Below are 18072 nucleotides of genomic sequence, written 5' to 3' on the forward strand. Positions count from 1 at the left end.
AACTCCCCTCTTTATACCCGATCCAGTCAGTGGGGCGTGCTGTCCGATAAGATAAGAAAGCCGTGTGCAGCTCGATCGGCGTGCGCAAAAACAAAAAATTATTTTTCTGTGCCCGGCGACGATAAAGCGGTTTGCACACGCCCTGATAACAAGAATCGGTTTGGTGGTGCGCAAAGCAGTGGGAGCACTATAAGAATGCTGGACCTCCAGTCCACAATCATCAAACAGTGCTAGCTTACGGCTAAGTGAATCAGGTTTATTTGAATACGAGTATATTCAACAACAAAATATAAATCACATAATGGGTTGCAAGGCGTGTGGAACAAGTGAGTATACAACTAGTCCTGGTTAATCAAGTGCGGCTGCTTATTTCCCGATTAAATCCTCAGACTGCCAGTGCTCCGCTACCAAGTGCGGCGACAACTGCGCCTGCAGCCAGCAGTGCCAGTGCTCTTGCAAGAACGGACCCAAGGACAAGTGCTGCTCCACTAAGACATCCAATTAGGTACAAGGACCCTCTCAAACTCATTTGTGCGATATACATATAACCCGGCGACATGGCATCAAAATAAATACACAATCGATTCAAACTAATGTTTAAAATCAAATCTTTATTGGCCATTTTGACAAGAATAGTTTCCCACTTTAGCTTTAGAAATTGCACACCCAATTAGCGTTTGAAATTACATTTAAAACACTTACACCAGTACACAATTAGTTCAAGTACACCGTGAGTACAGGACAATCAAATAGTATCCAAATATCAACATTGTTTTTGGCGAGCTTCTCTCGTGTGTATCTGTGTGTTGTGTGGTGTGTTTGATTATAGTTTTTGGGGAATGTGTGTGTGCAATAGCTTTCACAATGAAACATTAAAACTTTACGTACACAGTATTACATTTTGTTTTGCAAATTGTAAACAGAGTAAACAGAAGGAAATCCGCTCTCGGTCGCATTTAAGTGTTTCAAGTTTATTGAATTGTATATTTATTTGGGGTGTACTTAAGTCTTATAAAATTCTTAAGGTTCGCGTACAAAGCTAAGTGTAGTATTGTGTTATTGTTGTTGTTAACATACATAAATGATTATGTTTACGATCTCTCATACAAACGTAATATGGTCCTCGTGTCTCTAATAGCTGACTAAAAAGGCAATCGCATGTGGCGCATTTGAAATGCATTGCAAACTCTGCCCTGATGACTCAAACAAACAAGTTTAAAAAAATATACATTGATTAGTTCAAATTTTTGCGCATTTTCAGCATTGGAAGCCAATAAAGGAGGGGTTACATAAAGCAATTCAATGATACTTAGATTATAACTAAAATTAAAGCAATCAATCTCTGCGTTGCTGCTTTCGTTGATTTCTTCATCTTTCGTTTAACATAGGCTTAGCACGCGAAGTAATTTGTATATCCAAGTTTTAAAATTAGGCGATTAAAATTAAAATCAAAATCAAAAATTTCGATTCAACAAATAGTTACTCACTAACTAAACCGATTCTCTTGTCAGTATCATTTAAACGTAGTTCTTTGCCACAGACGAACACGTCATAGTGCAAAATTGAAATCATATGTATACATATATAAAAGGTATATATAAAAATATAAAACAACATGCGGACACATTCCAAAGGTTTATACAACACAGAAATTCTAAATTCTGCCTCAGTCAGACACAATCATAATCACGATATATAATATAGACAATGTTCTGGCTGTGAGCTAAAGGTGTTTGTGTTTGTGTTGAGGTGCGCAATTTGCATGCATTGATCTGCTAGATCTATTGTTGTTGATGTTGTTCTTGTGTTTTGGCGTTTCACAAAAAGCTGCAAGGAAAAAGGTAAGAGTTCAATATAAAATATATAAACGAAAAGCTAAGAAAAAAGTTAGTTCTTAATCGCAAGTAGTAGGTACACGAGTAACATTTAAAATACGCGGCTAACTTGGTTTTAAAAATAGTTTCACCTTCTGCGACAAGAAAGCGCTTGTGTACATATATACGTATATAAATATATATAGATATTCTGCATGTAAATTCGTAATTTGTTTCGTTCCCTGTACGGAGTTTCAACTCTTCCAGCTAGTCTTAAAGAAGTCTCAACTCTTCTAGCTAGTCTTAAAAGGAAACGGATCCATGACCATTGAAACCAGCTCACTTCCGTGCCGGAATCCACTTCCTTTCTCTAGTTTATTTTTGTGTATAACGTTTGTACTTGTATATAGCGTAAAACGACGAATAACGCTCAAAATACGATAAACAATTAACTGGACAATCGCGAACATTTAGTACGTAGCATAATAAACCTCATCGTTACAATATATATATTTTCCTCATTCATTTGCTTAGGAATTATCATTTTACTACCACTTGCTTCATTCTTTTTCCAACCGACCCGAAGTGCAGCCATATCTTAGTGCGTTTAAGTGAGTTTTGAGGTGAAATAATATCAAGAGATGAAATACATACCAATCAAAACCTTTCACTACGATGCATTCCCAAATCTAATAATTACATCTAGATAACATTAAATAAAACTTTCGATTAGCACAATGAGTCATGCGCCAAATCGTTTCAATCGTTGAGGTGGCGGAATCGTCATCGTCGGACTTCCAAGATAGCGGCACACGTTCAGGATTTTATCTGATTTCGATTATATGTAGGCTTCTATAGTTGTAATAGTTAGTTTCAAAAGTTCTCAAAGTTTGTAATCGTATCGAAGTCCGCCATTCCAAAGTCACCACTAAAAGAGGTTTTGAATAAAGTTGTGTAAAATTAGAAAAGAAAACATTAATAAATAATAATAATCCGGAATGTAATAAATCAAAAACATGCAGGCGGTCCAAGAAAAATGTGGGATAGATATATTAGATGAGGGCATTAAAGAATGAAATGACAGAAGTGCTCAACTTATTACAAATTTGTACTTTAGAAATGTCGTGCAAGCTTATATGGAAGGTAATCCCCAAAAATTGCGAATGAAGGTTGTACTTAACACTTAATATAATAACAATAACATCAAATTGAGATTAAGTTCGTAATTAAAGAGACAACAGCAACGAACATGCAAGTAATCGAACAACAACCCCTAAAAAGGGGCACGCAGGAGTTTTTTAAATCTAATGTAGCAACCAGTTTTAAACACTTGTCAATTTTATTAGTTTCTTTTAATCTGAAACTCCCTATGTCGCCTGATTGGTTAAGTCAGATTGGTTAAGATCAGATTTATAGGTGCATGATGGTGCTATTCTGCAAGCTGCGTTCAAAGCGAAATAAGAAAATGGTAAAGGTAAAGGTTAGAAGGCATGTTTTTTAACATTTTTGCAAAGGTCTTACAAAATTGATCGAGATGTGGCTGAAAAGTTTAAAGAGATGGCAATACTTTGAACTTAAAGTAAAATAAATAGAATCTCTAACAAAAAACGCAACGTAAGTTTTAAGTCTCTTAAAACTAAATTGCGAAAGACTAGGACTATTGTTAGTTATCTCATTCGAGAGCCCATCTGCAATTTATGAATCAGGGGTAAACTGAGGCGATGAAATGGAATGAGAATGAAGTAGTCAACTGCTATTTATATAGGCAAACTGGGAGATGGCGGTCAGGACTGATCGATCGGATGAGAGCGCTATTAGGGCGTGAGTGAATGCGGACAAATAGCGCGGGAAGTATCAACGAGTGAACGGGTTGCAGTGATCTGAATTCTGTGATTTGAATGCGAAACTTAAATAAAGTGTTATACCTTTCGGTAAATGGCACAATCAACTAGCGCCTAGTACCCAGCCATCAGGTGTAGGCGGTGGCACAGCATATGATCATAAATTGTAAACGTACTGTCTATAGTTGTTCGTCAATAAGGCATCAGTGATTTCACTTATCACAGGATCGTTGGGTTGAGCGCCTATCACAATTCTCTCTAGGGCCTCGGCCGTTTCGCTAGCATCGGAATCTGATTCCTCAAGTCGGGCTGGGCTATAGAAAGTGATGCCGCTTTGTGGCGAGATACTGAACCATCACCAAAAAATCAATTGCCGCAAAAGGTGGAAAATGAAAATAAACAAAGAGTAGGGTAGGTAAGTTTCTGTGTAAGTACAAGTACGTAGAGACAAGTGACATGGAGAACTTATTAAAGAGCTCAGAAAAAGTTTCCAATTGATTTTATTAGTTTGTTAACAAAAGAGCCTCATGTATGTGTTAGTTAGGAACAAACGCATTCGGTTTCAACCTTTTGCCCCTTTAAAAGTTTTTGTTCGAATTCAAAGTATTGCAATCTGATTAAACTATTTGTTCAAAAACATAATCATAATCAACGTAAATTAAAGCATACAAGCAGAAACAAAAAGGGCGGATCAGCCATGACATAGAGGCTTTATCGATCATATCGGCCCAAACATTAGCTCTCCACAAAAGCTTTTAAGCTAAATGGTTTATTGTTTTTGTTGGGGCTGTTGACGGTCGATTTGGCGTAATAGCTGTGGCGTCGGCTTCCAAAACTTACTTTCCCAGTTGCATGCTTTCCTGAGCATGATGCGGTGTTCCACGCGTAGATCCATTGTCTCCATTGCTACAAACGTGAACGTGCAATGTGCTTTTCACATAACCGGTCACGGGATCTAGAACGAGGGGTTCAGGTTCTGATCAGGAGTGTTGGACCGTGTTATCTTTGATTGCATCCTTACCTTGACGCTTTGAGTAGAACTCGCCAAAGGCGACGTCCCTCTTTACGGGACTCGCATTGCGATCGCTAGGATGCAGCCAGCAAAGCACGTCCAGATCTCGAATGCGATCGGCCAGGTTCAGCACCTGGAAATCACGAGCAGTCCATGGCGCCAGCATAATGACCGTTCCACTTTCATTTACGTACGCGATAGTGACTCCACCTATAGTTATAATATTTTTATGTTTGGAGACCTTTTTGGTAAGTTATTTTAACAAACCGAGCTCGCTGTCGGAGAAACGGAGCAGGAAAGTGCCAATACCATAGACTGAACGCAGTAGATCATCCTGAGCCTTGGCCTTGTTGATGAAGCCCATAATGCAGCCTGCTTTCCACATGCCCAACATGTGATCTTTGGTGAGTTTCATGATGGCAAAGAACCACTCCCAGAATGTAAAGGTTCGGTCGGGCAGGGGCTCCTTACAGAACTGGTTCCACGTAATGTACTCAGAACGCTCCTCACGCTGGAGTTTCTCGTCTGTAAGCGTAAGCGAAAATAAAGATCGATCACCAACAAATATTGGAGATTCAACTCACATAGGAAATCCAAGTTATCAATGGTCAGAGAACGCCCTGTGCAAGATCCGAATTTGATGTTCAACGCGACTGACAGCTGGGCCCAGGTAACGCGGTCGGTAATCATGAAGGGATCGCGCACAATCTCCGCAAACGCATTGTCCCATGTAATAGTTGCCCAAGACTGGGGCTCTTGGTTGCCGTGCACAATCACCACCACCGGTAAGGACAGGGTCCACACCCGGATCTGGAAATCGTTGACTGTAGTGGTGGTGTAGAAGAACAAGGCGAACTTCTCGTCCATAACGCTCTCAGTGCCTTTCTTTTCTGCCCGCTTGATCTTCTTCAGCTGCATGTTACGGAAGCTGGCGGAGAAAACATGGTTGTTTTGCTGGTACTCCATGGTGCTAGAGGCGTTTTGAATCTCGCCCGATGATTGACCAGAGAGGCTACTATTATCCATCTGTGTATTGCGCGTGACGAACCGTTGCGACTGGATCTCTGTGAATATGAAGGACAAACTTTAGGCATATATTTACTGAGCACTAACAAGCGCACATATTGTTACCTGACATAATAATACACTCGACTGTGGGTGGATTGTTGTGGATGCCCAGCTGGGAGCCGATTAGCCAACGCACAGACGCTGCGAAGCGTGTGTTAGTCTTCATCACTTGCGGGGGCTGTTTGTCGACGATAAAGGCGGAGCATACCAGGTTCTTCTGCGCGTTTTGCACCTGTTCAAGCAGATGTGTGAGTTCTGACTCTTCGTTGACCAGACGTACGCGTATCAGCTCCTTAACGGCAGCCAACATGTGTGCGATAAAGGTCTCGAGCATCTCAAAGCAGCGTTGGATGTCATCCAGGGAGCTCTCATTAAAAGGAGCTCCGTTTCCAGCTTGCGCTTGGTGGTGGCGCCAGTTCTTGAGCTCGTGTATGGCCATCTCTTGCAGCGACTCGTAGTACATAAAGCTGCGACGCATTGTTAGCACGATGGCTGCCTTTTCATCGATTAGACTTCTGTAGGCAGCTTCTGCGTTCGGCGAGGATGTGGAGTTCAGCATGTAGCCATAGTTCTGGACAAGCAGTTTTAATGCATTGGCGCAGTTGCCAAAATCATTGAGGGCCTGCATGATCTGATGTTGCACCTCGTACAGCTCAACCTTGGGCGTGACCATTCCGAGGGCTGGGGAGGCAATTCCTGGATTTTGAACATTGTGAATGGGGCCTATGCCCTGAACAAGAGGCGGATTGCAGCTGTTGGACACCGCCAGCAGTTCACTGTGGTCCATGTAGCCGGTAGCCATGGGCGTGTTGTTCATATTGTAGGGATTTAGCGGCATTGATTGGCCTGCGGTTGCAGCCACGCTCTTTTCGGTGACCAACTGCAACTCTTTTTGTAGACCGCTCCGCAGATGCGTGTACAGCTCGATGGCGGAGATGCGTTGGATGAGGGCGCAAAGCTCCACCACCCGGAACTTGAGGGCCTGGTCACTGGCGGTGCGCGTGGACAGAAGCTTTTGCTGCAGATCTTCGTTGAACTTTAGGGCCACGCGCTCCAACTGGTCCGTAGTGTTGGGCGTTATTTGCTCGGACCTACAGGGAAAAAAAAGATTCATAAGATTATGCTTTCTAAAAAGACGTAAGAGGACTTATTGCTCGTATTCTGCTGCTGACTTTAATCACCCCTCCCACCAACTCCTCACTCTACTCACATTATCCTGTCTTCGATCCAGGGTGCCAAGCAGAGGCGCAGCTCGAGCAGACCCTTCTCCTCGTAGTAAGCCGCCATACGCTGCTCGCAGTCGACATGGCTGGAGATGCGCTTCCACAAGCTCATGCTCTTGCTCTACCCGATGGATATGATGATGGTATAGTGATTTTGGATGCTAAGCTGTGACAGCTGAATGTGTATGGTGATCAGTGCAACGGTTGGGGTTCTTATTCTGGATCGGATTCAGTTTCTGTTCTGGGACTTTTTGAGCAGGCTCTCGGGCCGATCAATGTCCTGCTGGCTTCCACAAGCAAATGAGTCTGAGGCGTCCATAAAATGCACTCGCATACATGCGAAATATATCGTGTTTTTCTGACTTGGTTTGAATTTATTATGGTTAGGAGGAGGAAACTATAAATACACAAGCATATGTATATGAGGGTAAGTGCGATGTTTAGGCAATATAATGTCCCCTAATATTGGATTAATATGTGATGTGATGACGCTATGGTTATGTGCGATTCGTAGTTGCGACCCCAGTGCGACTTTCAACAATATTTACACTGCAGCTGGTACTCAAAGCCATATACCCATAAAGACAGTCAATTGTTGACTTATCTATCAAGGCTTGGGTCTCCCCTCAGCCAGATATTAACTATAAGCATAGTCATATTTGTGTCATATCGAAAGGTAAAGTAAATGCTTATCAGTAACATATCTTTGTTACGCCTTCTTTAGTTATACATCACATCATAAAGAACTGATAATTCGCCTGGAAACTTATTCGAAAATTATATACATTGTTCAAAACTGCATTTTTTTTAAAGTTGATAGCGTTTTATATTTGTACCAAGTTTGTGTACGTTAGGTTTCTTAAATTAATTCCGATGCTGAATGGAATGTTTTCAATTTGGGTAATGGAAATATAATTAGCTATATAATTTCAGAGGGGGAAGCAGATCTCCCAGCCGTGTCGTGAGCTCATAGAACATCACTTTATGAGCGCGGTAAAGAGCTGAATGAATGCGACCATTCTGGCTTTAGCCTTTTATTATCATAACGAAAAATTATTGCAAATGACAAACACACCGAGAAAAACCAGCTCGCACGCAACTGAGAAAGTAAACAAAAAACGAGGCAAAACAACGCGTGAGGTGAATTCGAGACGCTTCAAACAACAGGTGTGAAAATTAATTGCACCACCGGGCGAGTCCGAGTCCGAATGCGATCCGTGGGGAATATGACTCTTTACGGTCATGCTAAATAGTGCTGATAAGGCAGCCTGGTGGCGGTGGCGACGGTGTTGGCAACCGGTCGAGACCTTCTCCTTCATGCCGCAGTTCTTGGCCAAGTCCGCAACTGCGGCGACAATTCCTCGGCGTCGAAACGTGACCGTAAATGAGCGGTAATCCAGACGCAGGGTCCAGACTCACAGACCCGAAAGCCAAACTGAAAGCCAAACCCGAACCGAAACGTGTTTGCTTTTGTGGTCGATACGCTAATTTCTGTAGTTACCGGGAAAAAGGCCAGCGGGACGCTCACGTAGCAAATATGAATGGCCCAAGAAAACGAAGAAGTTGAAAGAGTGGTGTAAACAAGGCAAACCAGTCCACTTCCAGGCGACTCCAGTCCAGGCAACAGAATTAGATAAGGATCTAATGACCGAAACAAGCCCGAAAATGCAGCCCAAGCAAAGGGACTATAGAGGTGGAGGAGGTGGATGATCAAAACAGGTCGCGCCGATACCTGACCCCCAGGAACCGCATTCGAGTTCGGATGTGCGGCTCACTAGGTACGAGAGTCAGGGAGTCAGCTTAGGTAGATGGAACCAGAGCGACTGTGTGGAAAGGTAGTTTGGACTCGCCCGCAGGCAGGTTTCTTTCTATTCATAAGTTAGTGCTGCTGGCTGCTGTTCTTTTCTTTCTTTTTCTGCCCCTCGGCACTTTGTAGTCCACAGTAAAGTGGTTCAAGGTTCTGATTTGCTCTTGGATGCCCCTCTAACATGCCAAGTCAGCTGGAAGAAACTCAGTCAAGTTGGCAAAAAGTTTTTTGTTTATTCTTATTAGGAGTACTGATGGATCGCGGCCTTTAGAAGTACTTTTCCATTTGTTATCAGCTTGAAAAGCTACAAAAATACTAGAGACACACAATTGCATCTGAGGTGAGTCACCCGCACGGGGGTTATCAAGGGAAAAGCTTCGTACGAAACAGAAGGAAAGCCTCGGTCGGGTGGATGTTTTGATTTCTCGGATCGATTGACCGGCTTTATGTGGAATTGTTCTTGATCTCGCTTGGGTTATCTGAGTAGAGCAGAGGCTTGCAGGTGGCTGCGACCAGACTGTTTACAAACAATTTTCCAGGGATAGCCAATCGCAGTATTGTCACAATTGGGAGATCGTTTTCCTATCTGAATTATAACAAATCACGACAAAACACGCTATTAATGCTTATATGGGAAATGGATGATTTTTCTACAGGTATTTACCGATCGATCGAACAAGTTTAACTAAAGGCTTGGCTAATTCGACTGCCTACTTTTATATCACTTATCACTAGATAAGGCGCAAATGAGAAATGCAAAATCAGTACCGCACACCATTAAGAATGAAGTAGTTAGAATAATCAGTGTTTGGTGGAATTTTGCCATATTCTAATATAAATACCAAGCTCTGATAGCGCTTCGACCAAAAGGCATCGATGAATCAATTGCCATGAAAGATTGCGTATGGATTAGGTGGAAAACCGAACAAGGCACTTATAGTCCAATTTACTAACTTTAAATAGCCCTCAACGGCTTCGCGGAAAAGCGACTGGAGTTTTTGTTTATTAGGAACTGCGAAACTACTGACCGCCCAATGCGAAAAATGCCTTTGTCCACAAATACGAGTATATTATTATGAAATTCGGTTAATGGAATTATTATGTTAATTTACGCACATAACCTCTTCGAGGGTCTTAATTGGGAAAACGCCGGTGTATATTATCAACGAAATAACCAACCGCACCCCATAATTAGTGTCAAAAATGCATGGATGGATGACTGGGTGGCCACCACCCCTCTGCGGGGCCGAGGAATTCCCAAACTATGGCAATAGTTTTTGGTCATGTGTTGTCTTATGGGACCAAAGCGACAGAAAACTTAATTTCCCATTCTTAAGTTAAGCTAATCGCATTTCAAATGAGAAAAGGCTTTTTATTCCACTTCGATAGTAACAACTTGTTGATGTCGAGTCAAATCAAATCGTTTTCTGAGCTGGTGCTTCCAAAAATCCAGTTTTTTCGCCATCCGCATGATAGGCGAATGAAAACAAAAACAAAGACTAAACAAACCAAGCACAGACTCAGACGCGATAAAAGAGTTTTTTAACATTTTTAAGTTTTGGTAATGCCTGCGCTGAAAGCAAAAAACATCCCCAGCACGTGACGTCAGCAAAACAGCACACTACGAAAAAATATTTCAATTAAATCGCTCATTAAGGCAGGAAAGTCCAAGTCTTAGAAAAATTATAAAACCTGACCTTGTGCCCAATGCATAAAATAATATTTAAATTAGATTATATATATCATTAATTATATTTATACTCATTGTTTATGTTTGTACATTTCCTGTGACATTTTTAAAAATTGAAGGTTGACTTATTAGACTTCCTGTGATAAGACCCTCAAATCTAAGTTTTATAATAAAATAACAATTGTGCGCTCCTTGCACGATTTTAATCACCTGAACGAACACATTATCAACTTAAAAATCTAACGTTTTTAATTGTGTGAAAGTGTGCACTTGTGATGATTTTTTTTCTAATTTGTATACCCCTTAGTAGCTTGCTTTTGACTATAATTCTAGGAAGAACTTGGAAAGTAGATGTGCACAAAAGGAAACGTGTAATTTCTAATAGCGAAATATAATTAATTTTTAAAGAAAAATAATCTTTTATTATGATGCGTGTATTTCGCCTCGCTTTGCCTTGGCTTGCCTTGCTTTGCTTCTGGGGTAAAACATCGGCCGGCATTAACTTTACCGCAAAAGCCGCGATAACCGGTAGTTACCTGCTGAAGCCCCACTGAACCCATCCCCCGCACGTCGGACATCAGCGATTTATAGCGCCATATAGACCACATATAAAAGGTGTGTTTGTTAGGTGGGGGGCAGAGGTGAAATACGAAGTGTATTTAGTTGGTTGCAGGCGAACACGTTACGCGGCGTTATTTATACGCGGTTGTAAATGTTCACACATGTCCACAGGGACTTCTGGGCCAAATGGAGAGGTGAATGAGAAACGCCCGCGTCTGTCCGGCTGTTCAGGGTTTAAAAATGTGTATAAAACAGACCTCAAAAGCACCTCAAGCACGCAAACACGAGTGTATTCCGACCACAAGCTCAACAAATGTGTAACGAACGAAGCTTTTCAGTTTTTTAAATGTATGTATAAATTAATTTCGATCTCTCGACGGCGAAAATGTTTTCATTTGCAAAACTTGAATTTGCATTGACGTCTATCTTCGAAGAATTGCCGTATATCCAATGCATATACATACATGCGCAGTATAACTAAACAAATCGCTTTCTAAGCCCCAAAAATAAGACAGTTTCTATGCATTCTACGAAGTATATCCAACTAAGGGAATTTCCGACTACTCGGAACTGATAATGCAAAGGAATCATTTTAGATAATCACACGATTCCAGTAGCTTTCAGCTTTAGTTTCAGCTTTCAAATTTTAAAAATTGCATTTTTTCCGAGCCCAGCTCCTTTAAGCTATTCCAGTGTCTTCTGCGACCTTGAGCCTTGAATTTTCCACAATGAAAAACCTGTGCATATAATGAAAGTGGTTTGGCAGTTGCAGTGAAAAGCGAACAGGTTGGGCTGCTTTTTGCATCCGTTGTTTGTTATGGGGTATGTAAAGCAGCGTATTCAAGAAAAATATAAGTCAGTTCAGCGTTTGCCGGGGGAAAACCCGCAACTCATAGAGATCTGCATTTACAATTGAGTGCCAATTGTTATGACATACATACATTCTTGACCAACGGATTGTTTGCCTATTTGTGCGAACGTGTGTGGATACTTTTGTATCTGTGCTCACGGGATACATATTCTCAACAACCTCTCGCCGGCCAGCTGCCCACACAAAAGTTGACTTTTTGCTGCCGCTCGGCAAACAAAAGCGAATCGCAAAGAGCAGAGAAATACGACGATAAATGGGAAGATAAAGGGGGAGAAAGAGGAAACAGCCCAGTTGCACTTTTAGTCGTGTGATTAATGCCGAATAGAAAATGCCGAATAGGCGCGTTTTAGATAAGCATTTGGTTGGCGGATAATGACTCATCTTCGCCGAGCGACAGGCAAGCGTTACTCCACACCGAGCCACTTTGTTTATCTTTCTATATCTGCGATGCGAAATAATTGGGATAAACAATCTGCACATCCAGATTAAGAATAATCCACAAAGCACCATGCACACACAATATTTGGCCTATTGCCACAGCGAAAATTCTGGAAAACGTGTTATCTGCAAAGTGGGCGTATAAACAAGATATAGCCAGATAGAAAAGATCCCCATTTTCATGCGAACTGAAAAGCTCCGAGGAATCCAAGTGCGGCAAGTGGAAAGTTTTATGGCAGCAGCCCGGCGCTGATAAGACTGGTTGGAACTACGCATCATAAAAGGTAAGACAATTAGGTGGGACAGTGATACATCTGTGTGCGGAAACCAATATTAAAATGTTTATTTTTAAATATGTCCCGCATATATATTCCAAACTTGACCATTGCATTTATGTGACCATCTTAATTATACAAATCTTGACTGTTGTATTTTGATAAGCTAACAATTTATAATGAGAAGGCATTTTTAAGAAACCATTGCTAGATATATGTATGTACATATGTATATAAAAGAGGAAAAATAACTCTTTTTCATCCTTCGCAGTTAAATATTTCACACAAAATATGAAAGTAATTTGTATTGATTTAAATTTGGGAGGACAAGAAGGAGGAGGAGAACGCTCAGCTAATGAAATTAAAAATTCTTTTCAAATATCGATAGAAAAAGTAAAAAAATAAAAAAATATTTAAAACTATTTGAAAATTGAGGGGCGAGACAGCATTTTGCTAGAATGAGCGTAACTAGAATCTGCATGCTTTACCTCAACCTCCTCGACGTTCGTATATTATTAATAATACAGTTTATTTAAATAAACCATTAAAGTGTTTGTCTATAACATTTAAAATTCGCATTCTTTGAGTTGGGCACACCAATTTGAATATTCGTCGTGCACTCGGGGAGGGGAAATTTGTATGGGCATGGCATCAAAGTTGGATTGTTATGCCAGTAGAGCTCTGGTTAGGGTCACTACAATTTCCTCGGCCCTTGGTGTGGCGTCCAAAGCATTTGTGTCCAGTCCGAAAACCGCCGATTCGAAACCCCCAAGCACGGGGTTCTGCCTTTGTTGTTCCTGGCTGTTCTTTTCGCGTTTTGCCTTTTGCTTTTTGCTTTCTGCTGCTTCGACATTGTGCCAGCCAGCCGTACATTTTATATTTTTCTTGTTCAATTTTTTATAAACAACGCACACACTCACGATTCCCTGTGAGAAACGAGTGCCGTTTGTGGTATTTGTTTTTGTACTCATAAAAGTTTAATAAGCATGCCTCAGTGTTCTGTTCGCTCTGGTCGTGTGGGTGTTTGCCGTACACCGACATTGGAAACCTCACCGTTGCACCACCCCCAACCGAACCCAAAGTGACCCTCTTGCCCCGCCAAGTGTTTTTTAAGCAATCATTTATCGTTGCTGCGCTCGCCTGACATTTTGCACGATGTTTGTCGGCTTTTGTTTCCTATACCGAAAAACAGCGGATCGATTGGGATATATTTGACTAAGTAGTATGTCGGCACATGGATTCTTATCACCACCTAATGCTCCTTGTGCGAACAGATCAATGTTTGTTGTCACGCTTGTCCGGATGACCACACTTATCAGTTCATAATAAATTCTAAGCTAATAAAATATGTGCTCAACTCTATTTGTCAAAAAATACAGTACTTAAGACATTTTTGTCAAAATTGTCAACTGCAACACATCCAAGGTTAACACATCGCAAAGTTATCACTTTTGTGTTGGTTTTCAATGGTTCGAAAAGTGATTATTTGACTGAAGTCATTTAGGTTATCAAGCAATACAGCTACCAAAAATTGTCTTTTATGGCTTTACTGTAACGTTTTAACCGGATGCCATTTAGGGTCTCCTTATCAAAAATGTTTTAATCCTCCTTTGAATCCATGTTGTACGGCTCTTTATTACGTGTGTTTTTCAAATACTTATTAAATATCGTTGGCGTCAATATTTGAATAAATTCCAAATTGGGGCTATACAAACAATACTTGTCAATACTCCGGATCAGAATGGTTTGTAAAATACATTGTAAATAAGTTTATCAGAAGCGATAGATTTGAGTTTTGATTTGAAAGTTCTTGGGACCATTTACTAGCACCAGAGAATAATTTTGCCAACGATAAGCAAGCTCTATATGTGTAAGTACAGTATGCCCCCAATCTGATGAAGGGGCATCAGTGTGCTCCATTTACGACTGCGGAACCAACGATTAATTGCAACGCAATAAACGACTTTGATAACGAGGTGTCAATGTAACAAAGTAAATAAGGAAAGTCGCCGATAAGAAGCCGAGCTTGATTTGCGCTTGAGGATAGTGATTCGCATAATCGCGTAATAATTAGCACTGCCCATATCAAAGGTCCAGAAATAACTTTAAACACATGTGGACTGGATTTGTGGCGATAAATTTTCCTGCATATGTTCACATATGACGGGAGTGAATTCCAAACGATATTGAAGGAAAGATTGGGAAATCGAACTTTGAGCACCCTACAGTTTGAAGCAAAGTATCGTAGCATTTTCGATTTAATAATGGGTTCAACCATTGGAATTTCTTTTCTTCGTTTCTTTTTTCAAATTATGCTTTCTTTTCTTGTAAAATATAGTTTTTCAAACCATGAACACAATTGTGAATGAAGTATAAGAAATAACGCAATGGTAATATGCTTGCCCATCATATTCATATAACATTAAATGCTAAATGTACAGTGCGTATATACATATAGTTGCTATAGGTACAACAACCGCATTTTAATTACTGTTAATAAGTATGGTACTTCTATAAAACCTATCTATCTATTAGTTGACATAGACGAAAGCCCTCTGTTCAGTATCATAAGTTGAACACCTGGCCATTGATTGGAGGACTCACAATGACCAATGGTAATCTACGGTGCCCACAACAATCCGATTGGGTTTATCAAATGTGAAACGCCAAGGGGTTAACTAACATCGGCGTCGCTGACTGTCGTGCTTGTCCGAAGTGGTTGGAGCCAGCCGGGTTATAGCCAGGCCAAGAAGTCAAGGTGGAGAGAGGGGGGTCCGGGACGGAAGAGGGGCAGTGAGCGACCGACAGCGAGCAAGATAAAAGTGTTGAGCGCGCAGAAGTCGGCGACGTATGAAAGCAAGAGTAGCATGTGAATATGAGAATGATAGGGCCCCGTACGCCAGACACGGAGAAAAATGACTACTACTAAAGTACTAGTTAAATATGTGTTGATAAATGTTGTGATAGAAGGTGTTAGTTTGGACCACAACAAATAGTTTTATTTTAATAATGTTTCAAAGAAATAATTTGAGTATATGTATGTATATTTATAGAAAAGAGGTTGTGCTTAAAGCATCAGTTGTTAAACAGAAGACAACTGTGATATTTGAAACTAAAAATACATACATTTAAATTTTATGGACTCGCTTTTCTTCCTGTGCAAAGGGAGCGAGTGAGACGGGAAGATGGGGAACAGCTAATATACTCGATATCAGTGTTGTTGCTGCTGCCATTTGTGCTATTGCACTCGAAATTCTTGTTGCCTTTGTTTTTATGGGCTTTCCAGGAAACAACAATGAACGGGGAAGAAGAAGACCGGGAAACAGGAGCATGAAGCACACATGTGCATGTGTGTGGGTTTTTTGTTGATGTATAAATAAAGCGTCAAGTGGAAACACATGATGATGGTGCATTGAATTTGTGGCTAAAAGGCGGAGAACCTTCGCGAAGGCCTTGCGGAACCACCACTCGCCTAGCCACCCAGAAGCCACCCACACTTTTTTGCGCAGTGCACAATTGCAGTGGAGTCGTCCCACCCACACGCATTTATATACGTACCCCAACCCCTTAATTTGTTGCTCTTTTTCTCCTATTTTCTATTTACCTTTGGTACACAAACACCAGCGCACAACACTGTGTAAACACACACGGCTGGCTGGTATCGGTTTGTTTGTGTTGGTACGCCTGCCGCTGTTGCTTTTCGATATTTTTTATTATGTATTTGCCGTTTTATTTTTAAATCGTGCTCGCTTCACGCACACACAAGCACACTCGACGCAGTGTGAGGGAGATGGAGCACAAATGCACACCCGCACACGCACTGAGAATTTAAGGAAGTACTGGAGTCTCAACTAAAGGTAATACTATCTGTAAATCGAATTCTTGAAAACAAAGTGCACTTGCAAAAGAATTCAACTGGTTGCGCACTTGAAAATTGCTCCGCTATCGAACAATTCCCTCTAGTGGCTAAAAAACGACTGCCGCGTCTCTAGAGTTGAAGCGAAAACGATCCACATACGATACTATTGGACTGTGAACACATGTGAACAATCGATGTTTTCTGTAGGTATCGATTCTTTCTGTTAAATCTCTGACAACCAGGGAAGGTAGCAAATATTTTTCATCTAATTAGAATAACTTTGCTTTAATTTTATAGAACGTGCTAAAAAATGGTTAGTGGGCAATTTAATAAAAGAATTTAATAGCAGGATTTTTCTTTAAAATTGTATAATTAATTAATTGTATATATATTATATTATATTATATTATATTATATATATATATATATATATATTATATATATATATTTATATATTTGATATATATATCGTGCTTATATTCCACTTCAATTTGTGAGTTGTTTGAAGAAAGAAAGTTAATAAATAAATAAACATTATTAATTAAAATAGTAAAAAATTGTATGGTGCAAGGCTCGGATATCTCAGACTGCAACCATCGCAGCACTGTTAAGCTAACAGAAATGTCGGGTAGCAAAGAATAAACAATTTACCAAGCTAATTGCGATAAACAAACATTTATCAAAGGGGGTTCACACCCCTTTTCGCATTATTGTGGCGCCGCAGATATGAGTGCGCATGTTGTCTGTACACACACGAGCTCCCACCCACACATGCACCTCTGGCGATGTAATTAATTGCATTTGATTGATTTGTCCACCGAAAGTCAAGGTTACCACAGACGGAGAGAAGCACAATTAATGCTTATTTGTCTACTCTTGTGTATTCCGCACATAAACATAGCGACTTCCGATTTTCACCTGTTGTGCGCAGCAACAAGCGAGCATGGGTATGCCACCCCCTTTGGTTAAAGAGGGGGTGGGATTCAGAGAGGGGCTTTTAAGGATGGGCCCCGTCTAATCAATAGGCTTTAAATAATTAATCCAGTCCAGAATCGGCGCAGCACGGCAAATCACTCACCTTTCAGATTGGTTTTTTGGTTATGGCAGGCGTTGCGGGTAAAACCCTTTTTTATTCTAAATATAACACCTCCTGCAGCTCACGGCTGTTAGGCCACTCAATTATAGGGCAATTAGTCTTAAATATCACTTTTTTAAACGCATTAAAATTAAGTTGTTTTCGTATTACGAGCACTCGAATTTTGCGAACGCGACTACCAAGAGATTTCGATAGACAGCACCCCCGCAAGAGATGTTATCGCTTAATCGCTGGAGTTGCCATCTGTCTCAAGTATTGCCGCGCATTTTTAAAGCGATTTAGACAATCGGCGATTTAAACAATTTTGTAAATTTTAATAATAAAAAACACACTAACGTATAAGAATTACATAGTATATGCTTAAGATGTTTCGCTGGTGAACACCCTTAAATTCATCGCAATTTATACAGACGCAGCGCCTTGACATCGAGTTGGAAATACACAATATACAAAATGTTCGGGTAAATCGTTATCATAAGTCTAGAAGTGGTGTGTACGATTAGGTTATTGTCAAAGC

At 40.6% G+C, this 18072-nt stretch overlaps 2 protein-coding genes across 8 annotated transcripts; one reads left to right on the forward strand and one right to left on the reverse strand.

Annotated features, from left to right (window-relative positions):
• The first annotated feature begins 103 nt into the window (after positions 1-103).
• LOC6553715 (metallothionein-4) lies at positions 104-594 on the forward strand. Its single transcript, XM_001979390.3, has 2 exons — positions 104-326; positions 390-594. Exons 1-2 carry the CDS (start codon positions 302-304, stop codon positions 503-505), a joined length of 141 nt encoding a protein of 46 aa, XP_001979426.1. The 5' UTR covers positions 104-301; the 3' UTR covers positions 506-594.
• LOC6553695 (signal transducer and transcription activator) lies at positions 592-17797 on the reverse strand. Of its 7 annotated transcripts, none has more exons than XM_026975838.1 (10): positions 17538-17797; positions 6946-7355; positions 5799-6826; positions 5252-5731; positions 4935-5192; positions 4677-4877; positions 4496-4631; positions 3832-4002; positions 2469-2742; positions 592-1827 (listed from the first exon to the last, which is right to left on the reverse strand). In XM_026975838.1, exons 2-9 carry the CDS (start codon positions 7068-7070, stop codon positions 2688-2690), a joined length of 2454 nt encoding a protein of 817 aa, XP_026831639.1. In that variant the 5' UTR covers positions 7071-7355; positions 17538-17797; the 3' UTR covers positions 592-1827; positions 2469-2687. The 7 variants fall into 7 exon arrangements, with proteins under 7 accessions (XP_026831639.1, XP_015009664.1, XP_026831638.1 ...); XM_015154178.2 differs by lacking the exon at positions 17538-17797 and adding an exon at positions 16205-16646 and having other exon boundaries at positions 4496-4610; XM_026975837.1 differs by lacking the exon at positions 17538-17797 and adding an exon at positions 16205-16646.
• Between the last annotated feature and the right edge of the window lie 275 nt (positions 17798-18072).

This window comes from Drosophila erecta, unplaced genomic scaffold, assembly GCF_003286155.1.
Source record: "Drosophila erecta strain 14021-0224.00,06,07 unplaced genomic scaffold, DereRS2 tig00000000-arrow-pilon, whole genome shotgun sequence".
Lineage (NCBI taxonomy): Eukaryota > Metazoa > Arthropoda > Insecta > Diptera > Drosophilidae > Drosophila > Drosophila erecta.